Source organism: Nestor notabilis, unplaced genomic scaffold (genome assembly GCF_000696875.1).
Source record: "Nestor notabilis isolate BGI_N333 unplaced genomic scaffold, ASM69687v1 scaffold25669, whole genome shotgun sequence".
NCBI lineage: Eukaryota > Metazoa > Chordata > Aves > Psittaciformes > Psittacidae > Nestor > Nestor notabilis.
In genome coordinates, this window is record NW_009944494.1 from 43,004 (window position 1) to 68,576 (window position 25,573).

At 38.3% G+C, this 25,573-nt stretch overlaps 1 protein-coding gene across 1 annotated transcript in view; it reads right to left on the reverse strand.

The window, feature by feature from the left end:
* The window catches only part of KIF21A (kinesin family member 21A), a 61,569-nt gene extending 38,156 nt beyond the window's left edge, over nt 1–23,413 (reverse strand). Inside the window, exons 1-13 of the mRNA XM_010022448.1 lie at nt 23,189–23,413; nt 22,392–22,402; nt 19,247–19,327; nt 17,564–17,786; nt 16,099–16,281; nt 12,730–12,879; nt 11,895–12,029; nt 9,263–9,430; nt 7,508–7,623; nt 3,575–3,770; nt 2,684–2,873; nt 1,913–1,976; nt 906–1,109 (exon numbers count right to left, since the gene is read on the reverse strand). Coding sequence (XP_010020750.1) covers nt 906–1,109; nt 1,913–1,976; nt 2,684–2,873; nt 3,575–3,770; nt 7,508–7,623; nt 9,263–9,430; nt 11,895–12,029; nt 12,730–12,879; nt 16,099–16,281; nt 17,564–17,786; nt 19,247–19,327; nt 22,392–22,402; nt 23,189–23,413 — 1,946 coding nt within the window. The remainder of the gene's footprint in view (nt 1–905; nt 1,110–1,912; nt 1,977–2,683; nt 2,874–3,574; nt 3,771–7,507; nt 7,624–9,262; nt 9,431–11,894; nt 12,030–12,729; nt 12,880–16,098; nt 16,282–17,563; nt 17,787–19,246; nt 19,328–22,391; nt 22,403–23,188) is intronic.
* Between the last annotated feature and the right edge of the window lie 2,160 nt (nt 23,414–25,573).

Genomic DNA, 25,573 nt, shown 5'->3' on the forward strand with positions numbered 1-25,573 from the left:
TATCCTTCCTTCAAGTTCCTACAAACATGTAACATAAAAATTTATCAAAATTCCCATAGAAGTGTAAGAGTTTCCTGAAAAATGACAGGCAAACAAAGAATCAGTTTGTTCTTAAAATGAGTGTTCTCTACAAGTATCAGACATTCATGTCATGAATGGATTTATACAGGACCTCAAATTACTAACTTGAATCTACTTTATACTTCATCTATATTTTAGACTTACACCATTTTAGTTTTATTGTTAACTTGAAGACTGAAGGGTCATTAGTAGAAAGACGAATGGATTAGAAGTGTGGAAAATCTCAAAGAAAAGGGTAAGATCTCTAATGGAATCAAAGTATCGAGTACACAAACAGATCCTTGCTGTTCTAACTGCTGTCTGAACAGGCATTTATATCAGTGTTGAGCATTTTAGTAGATGAGAAGTCGAATGGCAAAGACCAGCAAAGCATGATGTTGCAGAGGATTAGAAAACCTCAAACTAAAGACATTCATAAAAGAAGGAAATAAAGAAAAGAAGCAGTTCCAACAGCTACCAAAGAACTCCCAGCTATTCAGAATATCTTTTCTTCAGAAAGCTGTTTTGACATATGGTAGAAAAAGTTTATATTTTTTGTTTTTTAAGACTTCTAGTGAATTTCAGATGTGTTTTTTACAAAAATTAAAAATACCAAAATCAATGGAGAGCACCTGTGCTTTTACCACTGTGCATAAGGAAAATTCATTACAGAGACATCCTTCTACAAATACTGCATACTTCCCTGGAAGAAAAGATGCAAAAGGAAAGCACCTATAACTTCAATGTGTAAAAGGGTTTGACGGAACAGTGGTTTAGGATCCAAACACACACAGCAACAACTACTAATAAAGAGAAAACAAATAGCATCGTAACTCATACACCACCTCTTTTTCTTTTTCCTTTCTTTTTTTTTCAGCTTTTCTAGATCTTTCTTGGCTATATCTAGAATTTCCATGGTCTCTTTCTCAGAAGAAAGCATAGAAGCAGAAAATGCTGATGGGCCACCAAAGTACGTGGATCTTGTCGAAGCTCTTGACAAGTTGCGTCGAAGATTTTCATTCACTGCTTCACTTTCTAATAATTTTGCTCTTAAAAAAAAAAAAATAAAAAAGGAAGAATTGTAGACCGTGAATCACAAGTATTGCTAATGCACTACATGCATACTCTTTAGCATCTGTAACTCCAATGCATTACCTTCAGTTTAAAAAGAAACTGCAGATCAAGGGAAAGTCTCACAAAATACAAGTGTAGTAAATCCCTTGAGAATATTTTACACAGTGGTTATGTATATTTTACATATATCACATACCCTAGACAGAATACATGTATCTGTGTGTATATTTATGTAGACATTTATATGTACAGATATATATCTGCACACACTACATATCTGTACACATTACATGAAAGCTACACAAAAGCTCTAACTGCGAATATGCCAGATAGATAATATTTTTTTTATAATACACCTCCAAGAAACAGAGAAATAAAAATATCTGAAATATTTAATACTTTAACTTAGAAAGCAGGTGTGGGGTTTTTTTAAACACTAAGTCATAACAATTTCTCAGCACTATCATTTATACATGAGGTTATGAAGTTAATAACAACCATTCCAAGTTTTTCTGCCCTTTGTGCAGCAATATTAAGTCATCACCATTATTTAGGCAACATCTTTTCTATTGTCAGTTTCATTTTTAACATTTTAATTATTTTGTGGCCAAGAGCAACACCAAATGGTTTTAGAAGCTGAAGGACCACTGCCCTAAAGTAATCCCCACACAGGAAAACACTTCCTGACACTTCCAGAGGCCTTTTAGTGCGGCATTTTTTCTTTAGTCTGGGGTTTTTCTGTTAATAAAAATTGTTCAAATACATGTTAAGCAAATACCTGAGATCTTCAATTTCCTTGATATAATTATGAATCATGTTGCCAATTTCTTCATTTCCTTCTCCTTTGAAGGACAGAGACAAAGGGGGAGTGGGGGAAGAGAAAGACTGAGAAAGGACGGTAACAATATAAATATCTGAATACAGCTAGTAGGCAAATAGAAAGAGTCATGTGTGCTACATGTTCAGATTTACCTGGTTTGTTAAATATATTTCTCCTTAAACTGCACTAAGTTTTTGATTCCTCTGTCTCATATGATCAGGATTATTACAAGTAACTGTTTCTACCTAATTTGTTTTCCATTTTAGCACCTTTTAACAATGCATAGGCATCAATCAAAAGTAATCTAACAAACAGCGCATAAAAAGAACAATGCAGTCATGGCAAGTCAATGTGTTGATTATTCTGTGAGGTGAAAAGCAAGACAACATTCACCTATCTGTGTTCAGGTCCTCACCCAAAGCAAAACATTTAGTTCCATATATAGCTAAACATACAAGTAATTCCTGGCCAAATGAGTTATTTCACATTTCATGTTGCTCAGAGTCTTAAATGAAGCATCAAATCAGAGTACCAAACTATTTCTACTAATAGAAGTCTCCAGAAGCAGAAGAATCAATCAGATGGGAGCTTATCCCTGCCAAAGCAGGTCCTTCATTACAGTTATAAACGCATCAACTCATTCCAAGGGACCCATGCAGCAAGAAGATACAACTGATTTAAGTTCATGAACTTTTGAAGCAGTTTATACACAATGCACCCACAGCATACCTGCTCTGGCTAGGACTTGGTTGGCCTGATCACTCATAAGTTGTGTTATTCTGGCTCTCAGCGCATCAATAGTCTCTTGCATTGCTTTAATTCTAACACGCAGGTTGTTGTTTTCTGTTTGCAGCATTGCATTTTCATGAAACATGTCATTGATGCTTTCAACACCATCTTCATCTATAATCCTTTTACCCTTAAGTAAATATAGTTTATTATTAATAAAAGCTGACCTACACACAAAAAATTTTTATCTTAACAAAAGCAATCAACAGATTACTTGAAAGTGCAAATAGACATAGCAAAAGATAATTTTCTCTCCAAAAGTTTAAAACAATGGATATACAGATAGTTTCCAGAACACTGATGTCTAGCCAACACCTTAACATTTGGATCCTGTCTTAGTCTGAAATACAAGTTCTGGAAAACATTAAGAAATGAGATGTCAATTCTTTATCAACTCAGGATACTTATCTTAAGGATAGCAATGGAGGAGGACACTGTTTCATAACGACATTTATTGCCAAGAATATTATTTGTTTAAAATTTCAGGAGGTGGTAACAGCATCTGCATCAATCTAAACTGTGGTCAATTCTGCTTTGGAAGTGACTATTTCTCATTACTGAGCATGACAAGGTCAATTTTTGCTTTTCAAAGGGCAAATATCATGTAGGATCTGTTGACATCACTGGCATTCATTGGTCTACCCTTTCTTTGGGGATGCAACCTAAGTTTTCTAAAAACATCTGGTGATCAAAGGAATTCAAAGTGTTGTTTAAGTTAGGGATGCTGTTCAAATTTTTTTTAGTGTATGAAGTAGAAGTAGCCAACAGAAAAACAAGCTGTAGAGCTATAAGCATTTGAAAGCAGGAGAATTCCTAACAGGACAAACTTACTGTTTTGTATTCCATGAGTTCCATCTGTAGCCGTGTAATCTCACTGCGCAAAGCATTTATTTGTTGACTAGCTCTATCCTGATTAACCATCACCTTGTTCTTGATGTTCCGTGCCCGATTGGCATACTTTAATGTGTTTAAGGTTTCCATGAAGTCTCGATCTGAAGGGCTCACACATGCTATCATGAGTGTTTGACTGGAAGTTAGAAACATAGGTCTGCATTACACATCAGAAACAAAAGGAGTAGAGAGAGGCTAACAGGCCTCCAGGTAGAAAGTGAAACATGGAGACTTCATAACATTTGTGAAAATATTCCTCAATTTAACTCACAGAAGACTGTCAACCTCAGAGTTCGGCACTGTTACCTCTTCTATCACCCTAGCATAGGAGATGCTAGATTGTTAGTTGTTCTACATGTAAAGTTGTAAATGCAATTCATTCGTGTTCCTAGAAATGTTTTTCAAATTATATTCAGTTTACCTAATTATACATAAACTGAGATTTGGAGTATCAACCTAAAGTTCCAGGCAGTGATTTGGATCACACAGGTGTCAGGCCTGCCTACTCTAATTCCTGAGGTGCCTACCTACTTAATCTGAAAGCTGCCTAAATGCTCATCTCAGCTGTCCATGCATGTGCAAACTGCAGCTGAGGTACCTATGGTCTACTTTAGATTCTGCTGGGGTCCAAACTGCCTGAATCATCCACCGCAAATTATCTCCTATTCTCCAACAGAAACCCGAAAGCTAGTACTTATCCTTATAAAATCTGGACATAACTGTATTTATTCCACATTTCATAATACCACATCTTACAGCACTTCCACAAAAAGCCACAGGACCTGAGCTCTAGACCCAAGAGGGCTATGAACAACCATTTTGCTTTCAGGTTCCTACAACACTTTCTAACCACCCCATCATGGGACATGCAGGGTGAGAACATGCTTCAAATGAAAGACTGAGCAGAGAGACCAGCAAGAACCTGTGTGAAGAAAGCAGAAAAAGGCAGAAGAGTTTTCATTCCAACAAAGTGGAATCATTTAACAGACAAATGGAGGAGCTGGGGGCCCTTCCCTCACTCCCTAGAGCACACTCAATTCCACATTAGATGAGAATAGCCTAGAGGGGTCAGAATCAGAGTTCCAGCTGTAGATCATACTCTGAATGTGCCTACATGGCTTTAATTCTCAACAGGCAGAGGAAAACATTAGGTGGACTGAATATTTGCTTCTTTGTTTTATGTTAAAGTTTAGGTTGTTGCTGTAGTGCACCGTCTCCAAGGCAGTGAAGCAGTATCTGCATTATGTAGACTGGATTCTGATCCTCACTTTCTGCAATTTCAGACTGAGGCAAACATACTAATCCTTGAAACCCTTTGTGAAACAAACAATTACCTTCACCATCCACACTGGAAACTAGAATGAGAAGAGTAAGTTGTCTGAGGATACAAAGAAGATTCAGTTTCAGCATATCTTCCTCAGACCTCCAGCATACTTGCATCAATTGTCCAAACTGAGTTTAGTTCAAGATACAAATATGCAAGATTAAGAATAAATCTTTAATTCTGACATCAGAACTACTTGTGCTTTCAGTTGAGAATGGGATTAATTTCCTAAACCTCAGGGGACTGGTTTGTTAGGTGTCTGTCTTTAAAACTGAGGAACTTAAAATCTACCTATCTGAATTGCATATTGAATTAGGGTTAGCAGTTATGAAAGTTTTAGTTTTTCGAAAACCACCAATACTCCATATTCTCACTTGAATAATTCAAGAAACATTAACATTTAAATGCTGCTTCAGAACAGTTTCAGCATTATCTTTACAATCAGGATTATGGTGACAATAGTGCAGTGATACAATGCATCATTGTTAACTTGGGACACACTGCAACGTAACCTCCATCTCACCAAGAAAACCTTTTTAAGGATTTGCAAGGAAACAATGTGGACTGCAATACCTAGGGTGGAATTCAGAAAGCTGAGGAACAAGCTAACAGAAATGTAATAATCTGATTCCCCAGAAGAAAAAAAAAAAAAGCGTATTTAGTAAAATTTAGCTTTCCTACACTTTTTGGTTGTCAAAGCATGGATAAGAAATTATGTTACAATTAATAACTCTTCCCTGAGTGTTCCCTGAAGTGTTCATTTGACATGTCTCAGCATGTGTATCACAAAAATAAAAACTGGGTGTGGGGGTCCCACAAATTTAACATCAGTCAGAACATGCTGTGTGGGGCTAAACCTCAACACTAAACTATGTGATTTCTCCAGGTGGGGGAGCAGCAGAGCTGCAAGACAGGGAAATACTTTTGAGTCAAAATGATATTTCAACAAAAGTGCAATTTTAGAAGTAGCTTGGGAAAAAATACCATTAGCCAATGTATTTGATATAAAATTTAGTCAAGAAGTGCTATTTGTAGTTATTTCCAGGAAGAGCCAAGAGGGCAGCTATGCTCCTGATTTCTGCCCATTTTTTTCCATTAACTCTTGAGTTTTTTCCTCCCTTAGGGACTTCTGAAAATTCTAGCTTTTATTTTACTTGTTTTGTCTGGCTCTGTGCTTTTCCTCACACTGCAGTGCTGCAAGGTATTATTAAAGGTCTCTCTGAAGAGCATGGCAACAATTGAAGAATTCTCTTCCACTTTTCCCTGTCCCTTTGTGAAATGCCCAGAAAACTTCCTGCCCTCCCAAAAAAATAGGAGTCAGCTGTATTTGACTAAATAGAGGATGGAGAGTACTACCTTGTGAAAACATACTCAACTTACTCCCTCTTTTATTTGTACATGGTAATATTACAACATTTGTATTTTAATAGATTTGTTAACATTTGCTTAGACAAAGCTTCGGGAGGCCAAAGACCCTGTTCCTTGTATATGCAGTAGGTATACAGAACAGGTTCATACAAACAATTCTGGTGAAACATTTGTTTTATTAGGCTCTAATCCAACATCAGATAAATGGACAGATGTAATATACTCTGAGGTATATGATCTTTACCACAAGTTCGCAGTGCCTGTGGTAAGCCAACTCTAAGCTCCTGTGCATGGCAATCAGAGCAAATGATTCAGTACCATTAAAAAAGAGTCACTGAAATGATGGAGAAACTCATCACACCTTTAAACTATGCTGTAATTAACAAGGCTATAACACAGTAAAGAAGTTTAGCATTTATGCTCTCTACCATCTAAAGATGTCTTCATGGGAAGGACCTGTCCTGCAAATGGTAACTTCTAAGTAACTTGAAGCCTCATGTCTAGTAAAGCTACAACAGCACTGAAAGAGAACAATGCAAAAATATTTTTTTTTCCCTGCATTGCCTGTGTTTTCTGTCATGAAAGTAATTATCTTTGGAACCTTCGCCCAGAAAAGAGTAGCTATTTTTATCACTGTTTAATGTTTATTTTACTTTCTGAATCATAGAATGGTTTGGCTTGGAAAGGACCTTAAGAGCATCTAGTTCCAACCCCCCTGCCATGAGCAGGGACACCACACACTAAACTATGTCACCCAAGGCTCTGTCCAGCCTGGCCTTGAACACTGCCAGGGATGGAGCATTCACAACTTCCTTGGGCAACCCACTCCAGTGCCTCACCACCCTCACTGTGAAGAACTTCTTCCTTATATCTAATCTAAACTTCCCCTGTTTAAGTTTAAAGCCATTACCCCTTGTCCTACCACTGCAGTCCCTAACAAAGAGTCCCTCCCCAATATCCTTATAGGCCCCCTTCAGATATTGGAAGGCTGCTATGAGGTCTCCACGCAGTCTTCTCTTCTCCAGGCCGAACAGCCCCAACTTTCTCAGCCTGTCTTCATACGGGAGGTGCTCCAGCCCTCTAATCATCCTTGTGGCCCTCCTCTGGACCTTGTCTGGAAGATAATGTACTCACTTGTACTCATTCACAATGAAATGCATAAAATATTCTAGTTTTCATACCTGTTTCCCCCAAGAGAGTCCTGAAGTAGCCTTGTAAGCTTTGAATCTCTGTATGGTACATGAGTTGCCTTCTTACTTTTATCTCCCAGTGCACTTATTACATTGCCAAGTGCCAGCTACAAAACACCAAATCATGTAACACAAGTTAGAATCAATTCCTGAATAGTTTTATTTTACAAACAGTTAAGACAACTAAATTTTCACAATTTTCACGTTGTGAAAAAATGAATATACTCATTAAAAAAATTCTTAGGATTTTTACATTTTACACTAGGCATCTATAAACTTTTGTGCTATCAACAGTGAATCAGATGACTTGCAGCCTGGTGTCCGCAAGTGCTAAGTGCACAATTTGGTTGCACTGTCTATTGATACCTCTTGTCACTCACACTTAAGTTAGAATAACTTCATGTAACAAACTTCTACTTTCAGTGATTATTAAGGCTGATCTCCACTTCCAGCAGTAGCTATACTCAGTTTAAAATTAATGTTATCAATCTGCTTTATGCTAGATTTAGAATGAAGTATGGGCATCCACACTGAAAAAACAATTTACTATCCTTACTGGTATGAAATGAGGAACATCTAATGAAGATTTAAGCATTTAAGGCTTGAAATCATGATGCTCATGGCTATACTATATCATTGCTCAAAGGGTCTAACTCAAGTCTATAAACAACCTAACATTTGGCTGTAAAACTATTTCTAACATGCAACTGCATGTACTTCAATCATATGCCAAATTAAAGAGCATTCCTCTAGATGGCACCCTGTACAGCCAGTTCTTAGGTCTTGAAAATGGTCTTACTGCATCCAGCAGCTGAACGACTGTGTATACACTGTGACTGCTTTGAAGCATTTAAATCCCTTTCAATCTGTTTCCCAACGCTGAGGCCTGAAATTAACTGTAAATGGAAATTTTGTGATCAGATATTAATTTTATCACACTGATTTTCACCTTTGTGCATTCTATATCCTGTTTGTTAAGGATACCTCTAAAGTGTTTTTCTTACATCAATGATGAAATTGAACTAATTCTCTTCCATGACATGTTTTCACATAGAAAATGTATTTTTGTGTCTGTAAAAGTGAATTGCACAGAGCATGCACTCAGCCAAGTAGCTCAAAACAAAGGCATGAAACTACAATCTCCACTGATAAACACCAGTTCTACTTTTCGATGGAGAGAAGTAAGTATCAAGTAAAACATTTAATAAAGTTAAGTAAAAGCTACATGGAGACCCAGTACACAAACAAAACAACTAGTGATGTTATAAATTAAAGATTTTATTTCTAGTTGTGTTTTGCGTGTGGTTGTTTTACGTTGTGCTTCATAATTGTAATAAAAAACCCAAGCATTTATGGATCAATTAAGCTTATTCGTTGTCCATGTTTCGCATGCCTGTATTTCTTTGCAAACTGCTTGTAATATTCTCCAATTGTTTGGGTCTTGACACAATAAAAAACAAAAATTAAAAAAAGTAAAGGTACTCTGCAGTATCTTTTAAAAGTTAAAGTAACTAACTACATTTCATAAGCTGTAAGTACTCTGATTTGCTAGTTAGGATCTAGTACAACTGAGAAAACATTTGCAAGCCAGGATCCAGTAAGAATCAATGTGCACTGTCACACCTTGTGCTACAGTCCTTGTTCACTCAATGCTTTTCCACTTTAGGGATTACTGAAAACAAGTGATCCAAAGAAGGAAGAGAAGATGGTACCAACAGCCTATGGGAACAAATTGTATAGTCTTACTAGTCCACAGTTGATGGAAATGCCTTCTTTCGCCCTTTCTCCTGTAGCTCCTGTTCGCTTTAACCTTTCAGATCCCGCTAAATCAACAAAATGGAACTTGGCAGTAAGAGTTTCAAATTCATTCATCTCAGAAGATTCCGATATTATCCTGTTATCGGTGGTATTATCCTGAAATAAAGAATAACCCATAAAGCTTGGTAAGATCTTTCACACTGTCTACTGCAAAGTTCAATCAACAATCATGTACAAGACTACCTATTTGTCATGTTGTTCTTTTATAATAAAAAGTCTCTCTCCAAAAAACTATCACCATTTTAATATGTACTAACATATTCTTGAAGACCCAGCTCCAGATGTATGTAAATACTTTGAATATAAGCTACAATTGTTTCTTGATGAAAGAATGGACGGATACATACATTAAAATATACAAGTCTTCAGCAAGGTGGACAACAGAATTTGAATCTCTCCTGGAAGGCAAGTGTTAAATCAATTGAAGGAAATTGATTAAAAAATACCAAACTTAATTATATTATTTCCTGACCCACTTATTTCATAAACCTCCCAAATAACTGAAAGATATTTTGTTTTTGTAACTCTAATCCCCACCACCAGCATCCCTGTGGCATGATTCTTCAATTTTATTGTAGACAGTTTCCTAGCAGTGAGTACTCCACCAGTACTTCTGACTTGACCAGAAAATAGGGACAGCAGAGGCAACAAGGGAGATAAGGTTCCTTCCCCACTCCACGAATAAACTGTAAAAACTGGCACGTGACTCATACCTCTGTCAGCGTGGGGAGCCACACTGCACTACACAGAGCTACCATAGCATCAGCTATGCTTTCCACTTCATGTCCCGAAGCACAGCAGCAAAATTACTCTTCTTCATTAGATAATCCCAAGCTTTTTTTCTGTCAATTAGTGTAGCTGTACTATAAATCACTTTTTCTGATATTTTGACATTTACACTGCTGTTTGCCCACACTCTATTTCACAGCCCTCAAAGCACACTTTCACTCTTGCTTATTTAATAAGTCAAACATACAACCAGAAACTCCCAAGAAGCATGAATAGTGTGAACACAGCCTGAGGAGTGGTGTGTCTGTGCTGCAACCCTGGCTGCCTGCCCCAGAGGGGACGCAGCCAATGCTGTCATCTGAGCAGGAGAAACTGCGTTGCCCTAGTAACAAAGGTCTCCCAAAACTGTTGTCTACAGAAACTTGAGCTGCATCTCTCCTGGCCACCCAATAATAGCTCATATTAATTTATATTCCGGGAGCATTCAGAGGCCAATGTCAGGTCTAACCTCTACTCTCCTAAACACTGCAGAGAAAGAAGAGAGTGCCGTCTTCACAGATGAAGGATCTAGCAATGCCCAACCGTCAAATTATCCTGTTCATATCACCCAAGAAAAAGGAGAGACAAACCAGTTTGACATAAGGCAGAAGGCAGACACCTATTCCTCTAACACAAACCTCTGTTAAAAGCCAGGCAGAGCCAGGCAGGAGTCCTGCATGTGGCTCAGCTAGTGGGGAAGGCTACAAGTGCACCAGCACAGGCAGACTGCAGTGTTGACAGCCTGAGGGAAATGAGGCTCACAGATGAGTTCTCTCACTCCCCAACTTAACAGACAGTTTCCAACATGACCTCTGAACACACAGTGTCACCACAGAGTGACTGAGGTGCCCTGTCTGGGCTTCAAGTGTGATGCCAGTCCCTCCCAAGTGAAGACAGACAGCTGCCCACACCACCAGATTCAGTGTGCAAAGCATGAAGAAGTGTTTTAACAGGTGTATAAAGCAGGTCTACATACCGCAAACGACCAGGGAGTGACCCTCATTTTGCCTGCAAATGATTATTTGTAGTATTACAAGAAAAGGCAACCTCTTAAAAAAGCACTACAACTACAAATCCTGTTCCACGTGCTTGAAAGCTTGATACCTATGTGTAAAATGCTAGCAGGATACTTAGGAGTTCACCATTTGATACCTTTAGAATAATCAAGTCTCCCTGAAGCCACTGTAGTATTACGTAATATGATTTACACAGAACTCCCCTCTTTACACAAGACACCAACAGCAACTAACAACTGAACATGAAAGATCTACAGAACAGCTCCATGTACATTCTTAGTTTAAATTTCTGGTTACATTTGAATCCCAAATACATATAGTTTTAAGATAAATACACTAAGCTTCAGAATCAAATGCTTTACTACTTGCTCCTTGGTGGATATCAACATTTAATCTGGAATATGCAAGCATTTTCCATTTGCTGACTGCAAGCTTAAACCCACTAAGTACTACGACAGTTTGAAACGCTTTCCCAATTACAGACAAATTACATTTTAACTTTCTTACTTGTGTATGTTGCAACAAAATACTGAAGAAAATGCTAGAGGAGAATGGGCTGGTTCATGTAAGAGGCTGCAGTTTATGGTTGCCTCTGGCTAGAGGATTGTTACATAGGCACAGATTAAATCAAATCATTATAATGCTTAGCGAATTCATTGAGCGTGATGATGACTGTAGCATCTTAGTGCAATTGAGATAGCAGTGGCTGCCAAAGCAATATTCACCTTTTGAAAAATGGTTACTAAGTGATGATTAAAACTAGCAAAGATACATACAGTGTTAAATGCAGGACAGACTCTGGTTTGACATAAGTGTATAGTAAAGATGGCATGAGACCGTGAGCTCTGAACATTCATCTGAGTGCTGGCAGTGGTTCGAGACAAAGCCCCCAGCTTCAGGCACTGCATCATCTAGAAAAACAGACAAGTAGTACATTGCGTTACTTGCAGTTTAAATAAAACATGCCCCTGTAACACTTATTGCTTTGGATATAAATAAACTTTTTCTCTTTGCTATGATTTCAGTTCCTATGTATCAAAAAGCACAAAGATACTTAAATAAGCAAAAGTATTTTTTATGGTTTCTGAAAGAAAATGCTTTAATCTTTAAACCCATCTTTTTGCTGTTCCCTGGTAGTAACACAGAAATCTTACTTTCATTCACCTGTGGCAAAAATGTACAATTTTTGTACTTTTTGTACAAAAACATACAGTAAAATAACTTTTGTATTCAGATTCGCAATGCACATGAATGGCAGTTTACCTCACATCAGTCACAATGCAAAGCTTTCTTGTCACAGGAGAAAAAACAACACATATAAGATCTAGGAGATCAGATTTACACACATGCCAAAATTTTCCCTCCCAGCAGAACCACATTATTAGCAAAAGTGTGTTTCTAGCAAGTTCAAGTGGTAGGAACTTACTATCAAACATTCAGCAGGCTTAAAATTACAGAAAATAAAGAAAACATTTCAGCTAAATTTTACACAGATTTCCAAAATGCAGATTTTAGCAAGCAAAACTATTTTTAACTGCTTATCAAAACATACAGAAAACATTTTTAGAATGCATTTGGTATGCTACAGATTAATTTATTTTCAGTGATTACCTCTGACTCTCCATTCACAGTTCGTGTTGTAACACCCACTGTATAAATTCCTCCCGCTGAATCTTCATGTATTTTAATATTTGATTTTTTATTCTTTGCATCAATATCACGTGTGGTATCAAACAGATCAAGAATTTCTTCATTGTAAAGCTGAGGAGGGAAAAAAGAAGACAAAAACCATATCACTCTAGGAAGGAATTCCTCCAAAAACTAAATAAAATGTGCATACAGAAAGTTGTAAAAATTCAAAAGCCAGTGCTCTTGGAATAGATGCTATGAAACATCCAAACTCACAAGGACAATATGATGATAGAGCAGCTGCAAATTAAGTCACCTTCACACCTTACTATTATGCCACCCAAAGCTGCCATGACTTCCTCCAGATTGCCAGATCTGGAAAAAGATTCTTTGGTGGGAGCAGGGAAGTGAAGGCACTAGATACCAGCAGAACAATCACAGCAGGGGTTTCTGTGGCAGGCACCTGCTCTCTCCAGGTTTGACCTTGGGGTTTTCTTTTGTTTTGTTGGTTCAGTAGCTGCACCCTCCTCCAAGCACTTCAAACTCACTCCACTTGCTCTCCCTGCCAGCACACCTTTTCTCATCTCCTCCCTCACACCTTAATAATTCTATGTCTCTCCTTGATTTAGATAAGCTGTTCCTGCCCTGGAAGGAATTTAACCTGTAATAGTTTTTGTGGAAACTGCTTATTAAAGACACCTACAATAGGCCAAAAAAACCATGGCATGGTTTCTTGAGCAGGGCTTTTGTACTTTCCTCCATACAATACCTACGCTTTAGTGCCCCGGATTGAGTCACAACTTTTAGGCACAATCATATGAGCAACAGCAACTATTTATTGCATGTTTCGGGCTACTTAGTGTTTACTGCCTGTTTCACTAGGTCTCCTGAAGGCATGTACATGTACATTTAATGGTCTTCCAATTCAGTATCATTATGCACATCAGACCTTTAGGTCAGTAAATGATATCAGAACAAGAAAAGACATCAGAAATCACTATGTAGTCATCTGTGTTACAGGAGATGGATTATCATTTTATAAGAATGCTCCAAGTTTTAGGAAGCATTTAAATCCAACTGAAGACATCAGGGAAAACAAAACAAAGAAAGAAGTAACAACAAACAGAAAAAATGGGTTTCTGCTAATACATACTAGAACATTTCCACTGTCTTTAATTTGATTATACCAACTCATTTCAGCAGAGCTTAGGCCAGACTGATTAAATTCCTGATCAAAGTCCCTATGCAAAAGCCAAAGAACCACTGCAGTGGATCTGTATTCACCCAATGTACTTTCTCATATACTGAAAGCAAAAGGCTTCCTCCTCTCAGAAGTGAAAATCTATCCCCAAGAAGAAAAGGCTCAGCATTTGTGAATGTAATGGTTTTAATTTTTAACATACTAAAAATTAATTACATGTAATTATTAGGTATACATATTCTAAGTAGGAGCCCTCTTAATAATATTTTACCTTGCTAAGTGAAGCAAACACATGCTACAATTTAGAGAGGATCCTGATAATGCACCTACAATTGCATGGGACTGCATATGCCTATTTTTAAGAAAACTCAACAGGGAAGCAAAGAGTTAAGAGAAGAGGACTGCAGCAAGCTAAAGAAAAGCAAGAAAGTAGCAAACAGAAGTCACTGTTCCCAAGTTACCCAGCTGTCAAAGTTATTCCAAAATAAAACCTTGCTTCAACTTGTTCAGTAACTAAATTATTGTTTATATAATCCAGCTTTACTGGTAGGCAGGATGGGAGGAAGAGGACACTTTCTGATACAAGAGTAGGGTATAATATGTAACTTCAGAAAAAACTCTTTCTGGGAAAGCCCCAGTTGAGCCTTAGATTAAAAAAAAAAAAAAAAAAAAAAAAATCTACTAAAGAAGTGACACTTCGTTAAGGAAGAAATTTATATTCATCATTTCATCTTTCTCTAAATTAGATAAACAAGAGAGGTTTTAGTATGTAGATTTCATCTGAAATATGTTGTAATGGCTGCAATTCCGCATACCATCATCACTGTAACATTCAATTATTGCTCCACATTGTGGGACTCCTGCAGTCATGTTTCTAATGTTACATAAAAAAAAACACAAGGAATTCAGAAATTACACTAATTACTACTCCTCACACTAGTGTTGCAGCTGCCTAAGCAGAAGAGAAGCTGCAGCTCCCCAGTGTTCAGAGAACAGGGGAGTGTAGCATTCCCGTGACCCATGCTCAAGCCCAGACACTATCTAGGCAAACATTAGTCAGAGCGACAAAAAGCTCTGCTTAAGGTTAGCAGTGACAAACCTATACTAGTGGAAAACCAGTGCCAGCATGTTAATCTTTAAAACAATTGTAGAAATATATGACTAAAGGACCTAGTTTACTTCAGCAGTAACAGAAACAGTTTTTTCTCTTCAGTAATACACAAGTGGGGTTTCTTTCCCCTCTGAAGTAGATAAAGTTGCAGACACTGAACTAACTAGTATGCGTTTACACCTGCTCTTCCTTAAATTGATTCTTCCTCTCTGTGTGCTTAAAGTATCAGCTTTTGCAGCTTGGTAGTGAATGTAAATACATTATGCCCAAATCAATCAGTTTAACAAATAGTTCCACAGGCAGGAGAGACAGCATAAAATCTGCAAGACTTAAACCAACAGCTGTTGCAGGTCAGAAAGATCACAGATGTTACAGCCTCTCTTACCCGTAACTGTGTCTACAAGAAAACACAAAGGGAACATTTTTTCCTCAGCACTGACCCAGGTTTTATCTAAGTCTGATGAAAGTGGGAGCAGTGACACAGATTCCTGCACCTAAATCACTGGGGATCACAGAAAGAAGTATTTTTATGCTAGGTTTCTTCTTTGGCGAAAGGAATATAACACATCTCCTGAACAGGTTTTAATAGCTAAAGTAATCTATGGCAAAGTGACAAAAGCAAGCAAAGCATGGCGACTATTAAAAGTCACAAAGAACAATTGCTTTTATTTTTTTTTTTTATACATACACACTTTCTTGCTTTAAGGTTTGGTAAAGAATTAGACAAGAGCAACAGGCCCCACAAACAAATGTGTGCTGCAGGAGGGGGTAAGTAACAACTAACATGACTACTTTGCACTTCAAAATAATTCTGTGAAGGAAACTACTAAAATAATTGGAATAAGATAAAAAGGCTCTTTTTTATATTTTGAAGAGCTGAAGTAAACTCCCTAAAATATCCTTCTGAAATCTTGAAGATTAATTCAAAACATCTTGTGAGAGAAGAAGTAAAAGTAACAACCAGAAAAAATGATTGATTGGCTTAAAAAAAAAAAAACAACTCATGAAGTTACATGCAAAATACACAGATCATATTCACCTCTAGGAACTGTGCATTCACTTTAAAATCTGGAGGTGGAAGTCCTTGTTTAACAGCAGCTTGTTTTTTTTCTTCAATACATCTGAAAAGATGCTTAACAGCACGGGATATAATGCCTTGTTCCTCTTCTGTTATGTTGACATCAAACCCAGTGCCCATGGTGTATGTTTTGCCAGCACCTGTCTAAATTGAAAAAGGATTAGTCACTAGAACAATTAATAGTGCATAGACAAATGCAGTTTGTGAACATCAATGCTAGATAGTGGCTACTTCGTGAGTTGGTCATCTTTATAATATTAACATGCACAATAGGTCATCTGGGGGGGTGGGGGGTGCGGGGAAAGGATTAACAGCAGAAGTTGGACAAACTCTACCATTTATCCACAGATGACATACAAGAAGGCAGGAACCAGCACAATCTTTCATAGCCTTTCCCCTACAAACTTCTTCTAAGCTGCTTACACTGCCCTTGAGCTATCATGGCTGAGGTCAGAAGAAGAGTTAATGTTTTCAACTGAGACTGTTAATTAAAGCATATATTTTGAAGGTAGAAGCAGCATTTGCAATTGCAATTTGCAGTAGATCAAATGACTCCCTTAATTATGACATCTGAATATCTCAGGTAGAATATTACCACTGTCTTCAGTTTATAAGACAGCACTGAAGAATACAAGCTGTACCTTCACTAGGAAGGTAACTTAAATGCGAAGTCCTATAGAAAACAAGGCAGTGTTGTGTTTTCACTCAATTAGTGGGTAAAGTCAAAGACAAAGATAAAATCCTGCTGAACATAACCTAAACTGGATCTGCACACTGCTTTGTTTCACTAAAGTTAGCTAGATGAAGTCTAGTTTGAGATATGACATTTAACAATGGTGAAATTCAGCATCTAAAACCAGATTTTATGCAATCAGTTCCTACAGGAATATTCAGAAGACAATAATGCATTCTCTACATTGTGCTCAATGATATTTCAGCTTTAAGAAGTCAAATATGTCCCCAGTGCACTGAGAGGGTGTGTTCTCTACAAAAAGTCATTTTGCCCACAAACAAACAACATGACCTGAAGCTCCCCTAGGATCTATTTTAAAAAGAACTCCTCTTCCCAAAAGTGTCTGAAAGTGCAGAGGGATGGATAGTTGCTCAGAAAAGAATCTCAGTACAACCTATCTCTATATAACAACTGATTAAGTCACTAATTGACTTATTGGTATTGCTGCATTTGGGGTGAATTAAGAAATTATATGGACTCATGCTATTGTCAGCTTTACTATTAATTCTACTGCCTATATCTCATCTGTGTTTCAACTGCCATTCTGCACAGGATCTATAGAAACTCCTAAACAGTCTCCTACAGAATACGTCATTTAAAATAAATCCAAGATGCTAAAAACTAGGTTCATGCATTCCACAATTTAAGAGAAAGACCAGTCACAAGAAACGAGTACTTTAAAATAAAGCTTACTTGGCCATAAGCAAACACAGTGGCATTATAGCCTTCAAAACAACCTTCAATCAGTTTTTCTATACATTGTATATAGATCTCTTCTTGCTGCGAGTCAATGTTAAAGACGTAATCAAAAGTGAAGGCTTTATCTTTTCCCAAGAACACTTGAGGTTCTCCAGGTGTGACAGAGGTACAAATATGGCATCCTTCAATCTTCTCTTTGGCTAGCTGTGGTCTAATTCTGGTTTGGAAGAGACAAAAAGAACTCATCAGGAAGAGGAACATATGAACAATGTAAACAAGAGATCTGAAAAGAATTCGTGGCTGAAAAATAAGAAATTTTCATCAAGCCAGGAAGCTTCCAGTTGTCCGAGCCACAGAACTGACTATATCAGAGCCCTACTCCTACAATTGTTCATGCAAATAACATTATCTTCCCTGAAGGTTCACTTACCAACTTCAAGTGGATGACCTGCTAGAAGTCTGAACATTTCTGTGCATGTATAATGCATTACTGAAGATTAACCTGCAAGAGCCTTTACAGACTTCAAAGTCGTATCAGACTTCTTCATGCTTTCATTGTAAAAACAGGTTTTAATAGCAACAGAAATAAGAAAAAATTGCATGACAGTTTAAGTAGTATTTTGAGAGTAAGGATCCACAAAATCTATGTATCAACTTAAACAAAGGCCTGCTTGGTAGGAGAGCAGGCAGAAGGCTCACAGTTGTTCTCTTCCTTTGACAGGAAAGGAGCTTTGTCACAGCCAGAAAACTTTTGTGACATGTCTGGTTTCAGTGAAGCAGCATACTGTCAAAGGAAAGAAAGAAAAACACCTAACAAGTTCTAAAAAGAAGAGTGTCTCATTCCTCCTTATTTCCCCCACTGAGACAAAGTTTGAGTTTTATTTCAGTTTGTTCCATTTCTGACAAACTACTTCATAGAATACAGTTATCTTGGACTTTTTATATTCTATCATTTTATTAGATCTTCTGCATTCTCAATACTCCTGCAATCTTGCCAAAACTGAATTAATGCGCTGGCCCTGTGACTAAAGAACACCATGGAAGTTTGTGATTCAACTGGTTTAATGGTTAACCATCAAGAAGAAAAACTCTGGCCAACGTAACATATTATTCCAGCTGTAATTAACTAATAATTTGTTAACAAAATTACCTCTTTTCTTTTTCTTTTTCTTTTTTTTTAAGAAAAAAATATTACCAACTTCTCAAAGCAGCACCAAACTTATAAACAAAAAACGTGTGCAGCTTGAAAGACAATAAAATATAAGGGTGATAAATCATCAGCAGTACAGCTACATATAAAATCATGGAATACTTCATATAGATTTTCCACTTACACCAAACTTTAAGTACTTATATTTATCTGTGTGGCTACTTTTGGTTACATATGTCAAAGTTGAAGATTGGCATACACAGAGTATACTTTACAGGCACATACGCATTTTGTATTCCATGCATTAAGGGCCATGCCTACATTAGTCTTTGATTTGGGGTAGTTGTACTGTCTTGAAGCAAATTCCCTCAGCATCTTTACTTACCACATGCTAGTTTATATCACAGAGCAGTTTCAGTGTGCATAGATTATACCCCTTTCAGAGGAAACTAAGCCAAAACGCTCCACTCCAAACACAAAACTTGTTCCAAAATCTAATGGAAACATAAGGGCCCAAAGATACCTACCGCTCTACTGCAACCATGCCAATGCTTGCTGATGCACAGAGATAGTCTCCAACACCCCTGAGTGGACTGGTGTAGACTAATCTAAATTATATCAGCACACACACTTCAGTTCAAGTTAGAAATATGGGGGTGGGAGAGAATCATATGGAGCATCATGTATCTTTGTTTTATTGTCAACCGCAAATTGTTCACCCAGGGATGTGCATTGCTACCAGGAGTATTTTTCAGAAGTTTTATTCACTGTGTGGCACTAGGGAATAACCGTCATTTATTTGTAAGGGTTTCTGCACATTAACTCCTTTATGGAAAGCTCATTAAGGATCGGGCAGTACCTCCCTTGTCAGCATATCCTCTAGTGGGGAGTGGAAATTAAGCAAACCTTTGAAAAATACCATTAAAAGGAAGAGTATATGATGTGTAAAACAAGCATAAATATCCTACAGATAGTATTTGCATTTAAGGACAGTATGTAATATAGGTCAAATTCTCTCTAATAACATAATCATTATCATAAGGCTTTTTTTCCTTTAAAATAATAAGAATGCTATAAAGAATTTAAGATTTACATAGCTCCTTCACTAACAAACAACTTCATCCACTAGCACCTGCATCCACTAAACACAAACCTGACAAATAGAGTCTTTAAAGGGAAATTAACCATACACTTTTCTTAAAAGCATTCTATACAACTAGAAAGTTGAGCAAACAAAACATTGTAGCATGCAGTCTATAAGACTTAATATTTAGAAAACGCCAACTCAGCAGGTTATTCAAGGCATTAAAATAAGGCAGTAGAAGTCAGTCAGAGGGCAAGCTTCTTTTTCAGACTAAGCACTCTTATTCTTTTGCTAATCCAGTGCAGACAGCACAAAGACAATCAATTGTTCTTACAAGCATGAACTCTGAGGGCTCCTCAATCTCCAGAGGTACTTGTCCCATTGTTTTCTGGTATAAAAAAGCCTAGAAAGACCTTTCCTAAAAACTGAGAACACATTTTCAAAATCAAGTAACCTTCTGTGCATCACAAACTCAATTCCCAGCCAGTTCCAGAAGGCTTTTAGCACTAACTTGTAGAATGAAAGTTGACAACTTGAAAAAGGAGGACTTTTCCATACTCTTTTTTCTTTTTTAGTTCAAAATTAATTTTCTGTGCTGAATAACTGATGCAATTATAACAGATGCCAAATAATTTTCTCCTTTCCATCACTAAGTAAAGGCTCAGAGTGACCACAAAGAGGAACAGCATGCCTAAAAATATCAATGATTTGCATGATAATTATTGCAGTGATGACAGGACTGTAAAGTGAGAAGTCTCGATGTCTGCTTGCAGAGACTTCCCATGAGGATCCTCCCAGCTAGCTCCCTGCCTTGCAGCCAGGCAGCACCTCTGAGCTGCTCAGCACAGCAGTGAGCTGCAGCGCATTTCGTGCAACCATAATCAGGCCACAGCAAGATACCATTCCAGAGACCAGCTGAGCTGATGGAAACCTGTGTCACTACTAGCAGCTTGCTACCAGTACAGTCACTTCCTTGGGTCATCACACAGCATCCAGAGCAGCAATGGCACTGTCCTTCCTCCCTAATTTACCACTAAATCTGAGGGCAGTGCTAAGAGAAACAGCAGTGTTTCACCAACACATGTGCAACACAAAGGAAAAACAAAGCAAAGCCACATCAGTAAAGCTTCACCCCAAAGACAGACTGTTTTCTCATTTTTAACTGCCTTTACACAATGTCCCACTCTGCCACAGAGCTGGGAGGTAGCAACAAGAGAGAGATGACAGCTGTGTCAGGTTTGAAAGACATCTTCCCAAAAAGAATGTGCAGACAGGAGATCTTCATCACCCAACCTAAGATCTGCTCAAGGGATGCTTCATGCTCCAAAAATCTATACAGCTCTCTTGGCAAATTCAGCACCAAGCTAATACGATGACTTTAATAAGTAAAGCAACAAATGCCTCGCCTTCAACCTAATTTCTGGCTGCTTATGAACAGTGAGTGGGTTATGTGAACCTCATGGCTCTCAAAGTCTTACTATGTGCACTCAATGTGTGGTCTGGCAGTAACAGTCCTCATGCAAGTCAGATTCTGCTCCAGCGCTGGCTATAGGTACGTTTCCTCCTCCTCCACCCCACACACCAGTTGGGAAAGTCATTTTTCCTTCTGCTTACAGCTAAACTTTTCCCACTTTCATGTCTCAATGTGGTCGCTTCTGTCAGCAAAGCAGGCAGCACCCATGCTTTAAAATGTGAAAGAGTTCATTCTGATCATCTCTCTCTGCAGTTCCCAGCCTAGCAGTACGCGACTGGGATTTTTCTCCAGGACAGGTTTGACTTCACCAGTTTGTCATCCATGCAGCCCCATCTCACCTGTTTTTCAGGCTATTTTCTTAATTGTGTACAATCAAGTGTTTTCTACCTATTTCCAATCACATCTCCTTAGATGTGGCAACCACCCAAACACCACCTTGGCTTGCATCCTTCCCTCTCCTCCCCTCCAAAGCATGAACACACCCAAGTCTTGTTTACATGTGCTTTGCAGAGCCTCCAGGCCACACACATGAAACTTAATCCCCTAAATCTATTCTGCCTCAGCCCAGGGACAAGCTGTCTAATTAGGAAGGCTAAAATAGCCAGTGGTGGCACAGCAACACACTATATTGTACTAATCTCTCAGTAGAATAGGTGCACAGTGTCACTGCTAAAAATATTGTCAGCTAGAACAGACTCCAATACTACAGTTCAGGGACTACAGCAAACATCGGGTCAATACCATGTGTTATGCAAGACACCACACTTTCCAGAAGTGATTCTTCTTCAAACCAAAAAATATCATAATATCCCTCTGAAAAGCATCCTATCTATTTCTAGAGGTGGAAAATTGTCCCTGTGATATATGTTTATATATAAATATATATATATGAAAAACCGTATATATATATGGTTTTATAAGGATATAGATATAATAGATACACACATCTCCTTTCACCTACTGAACAGCTTTTCCCCAATCTCCACATATCTATGACCAAGCCATTCCTTAATCTCATTTCATATACTACATGAAACAAGACCAGTGAATTTATTTTGCATCTTCATGTAAAGTACTGCAAATACTACTCTAACAAAAGGTATTTACCACATACCTTCTCAGCGCCTGTAAAGAACAGTAATAAGCAAACGAGTACTTCTAAGGGTAACCTATTAAGGGCAAAGCATCAAATTATTCTCATTTTACAGAAAGAAAAAAAAAAAAACACATCAGATTAATCTTGCAGATAGCAATAACTAGCCAGAAGCTGTGTGTTGGAAAGAAGATGATGACGATGAAGTCCCACAAAGTTCTTCTTCACTAAAAAAATTCTGCTGTGGGGAAAGGACTGTCTTCACCTTGCTCAGAAAAGCATACATTCAAACACCACTCAAACCATGTGCCGTGCTGAGCAGCAAACAAGTTACCCTGTAAACACAGCTCTCTCTTCCTACATCAAGCCTATTAAATTTTGCACAATTAAGTTTCACATGTGGTTATATGAAATATTAAATGCAAGAGCACCTAATAAAACATTTAATGAAGTGTAGCAGGCAATATAAACTGGGAAACAAACAAAAGCTCTCCAAAACCTGAAAATAAAAAAAAGAGAAAGCAGCTTCTTGCCTGTACTTTGGCATCACAATTCCTTTTTTCCATTCAATTACATTTATGCTCAATCCACTCCCACTAAACACAGTCCTTCACAACAAAGAGGGAGGGTAAAGAAAGCTAGACAGACTTCTTCCCACAGACATCTAGTACTTCTGCTTGCATAAGCTTTTCAGTATTTTTGCTAGCACACACCAGAAACTTGCTTGTTTCTGTGATTATCAGCACCTCCAAATGACATTTCAGCTATAGCATCTGAATGCATTATGTGAACTAGATGATTGGAATATTATTTCTTACCCTGAATGAGGTGTAGGGATATGGAAAACCCTGGCATATGACAAATGCATGACAAATGCCAGATCTACCTCTTGTTAGCACAGCAATAGACGCAGGAACAAATCTGGCTTGTGCCACAAATCTGGCTTGTGCCAGCAACCAGCAACCACGGTAAAGAGTTTCTGTTCTGTTGCCAGCACGTCTGGGCACAATGGCCTCTGCACCTCCGTTGCCTGTGGCAACCATCTGTGGTGCTAAGTAACACCAGCAGGTAAAAAAAAAAACGCTCATAGTCGGTGAGTAACATGCAGTACCTTTAGTACTGATGCGCTTCTGTAACGTCGCTCTCAGTATTTCCAAACAGGTTTTTGGTGACCAGTGAAACAAACATGAAAAGTCTGAGAACTGTTTTAGCATGCTTTTATCCTGCTTTTTTCCTCCAGAAATACACACAGGTTCAGAGAAACTATAAAAGTACTACAGGCCAATACCTCAACTTCCAGCCCACTTCCTTTTGAAGAAATATCACAATGATTTATTTTAAATCCTCTTCAGAGTAACATAAAATACACATTAAATTCAAACCCATACCCCATGGCACTCCTTCCCAATGTTAGCATCAAAATAACCCCCTACACTGTTATGGTAAGCTGCAGTTAAAGTCCAGGTCTGCTGCTTTTCTTTTTAAGTGCCAGCAAGGCAGTTGTTTCCAAGCAAGCCATAAATATACTGTACTACCAGTAGCCCTTGATGACCTTCAGGATGGAATCCATTAGTTTCAGATGCCTTCAACATCAAACACCCCTCAAATCTTCATAAAGTACTTTCAATAACTGAATGAATAATGAAATAAAAGCCATCTTTATAAAGCAAACAATATGCAAGACAAATTCAGGCTACCTTTGTAACAGTACCACTGCTGCAGAAAGACTAACTCATTTTCTGGATGCTTTATCATTCAGTATATACCCTGTGGTATCAGTTAATAGTACAGTTTTGTATTAATGGTATCAATCACTGGTATTACACATACTAGTATTCAGATGTGAAAAGGACATGTGATTCCAGATATGCATGTTACCATGACTACACGAAATGCTGCTCAGCAGCCCCACTGTGGCAAGTGGCCACCCAGCACCTTGCCAAGTCTCTCCCCTCGCCATGGGTCAGCTGCGACCCTGTGAGCCCAGGTTGCGGGCAGGCAGCAGGGGCACACACAGTCACCCAGCCAGGGCAGCGAGCACTAGCTTGCTGCGACTGCAACTCAATAGCCCTCACTTAAGACTTGGGCACTGCTCCCATCAATGTTTCCCTAAAGTTACCACGGCTGCCATGGTCCAGACTGAGCCCAGCACTGCCAGAATGCACTGTGTGTGCCCAGAGCCCAGGCAGAGTCCCCATGTTACTTGGCCCAAGTTTACACCAGCTCCCTGAGGAAGCACAAGTGAGGCAGATGTAATGCACATGTACCAATGCTCATCTTTAGACACCAGTAAACTCAGGCACATCAAATAGGTATCTCAATGCAAGTTTGGCAACATCAGAGAATAAAATTTCACAGGTAGCTAGCTCTTGGACACAGAATGTATTAAGGAGTATGGCAAAGCTAAAGCAGGTTCTGTGTGGTCCAGATTTTACTCCAAAGTCCTATTAAGATATTGATAAAAAGGTACTAGCATCCCTTCAATCCATGTATAGCCACTAAACATGCGCATTAGGCCCTTGGCTTAGAACACTCAGCAAAATCAGACATTAAATAACCAAGTGGGTTCTGAGATACTATGTTATCAATAGCTAACTTATTTTACTGCAAACAAAAAATATCCTATTTAAAAAAATACACTCACAGAGTATTTTGTTTTAGTGCTGCAGAAATGTCACTTCCAGTTTGCACATAATGAGAAAGCAGCAAATGGAAAACTGGAACTGAATTAAATTGAGGAAATGTACCACTGCTGTAACTAGATTTGTCCAGTTCTCCTCTTCTACCCTCAACCTCTACCTCTTCAGCTATATTTTATTTTTAAAAACCAAATTTAATTTCATAAAACAATTACCCTTTTCAGCAGCCTGTCTGGTCAGCTCATCTGCCCATTAACTGCTTGTGCTGGGGATTACATTTGCAGTGCCAGGCTGAGGCAGTTTCAAAGGCTGCTGCTTTCACGCGGTTCCTGAAGCACTGTACAATAGCTGCATCTCCAGGCAACGACTGCAGCTAGCCAGAAAACAGTTTAGCAGTATGATTTCAGGGTAATTCTTGTGCAATTCCGTAACAGCCAAGCAGGCTGTGCAACACAGATGGCATCCTCACACTGACAGGCACAGTCCTGTGCTTTTGCCAGGAAAAGCAAACACAGGGAGGGGAAAGGCCCAAGCCTGCCCTCCCACAGACCTCCTACTGCCCAG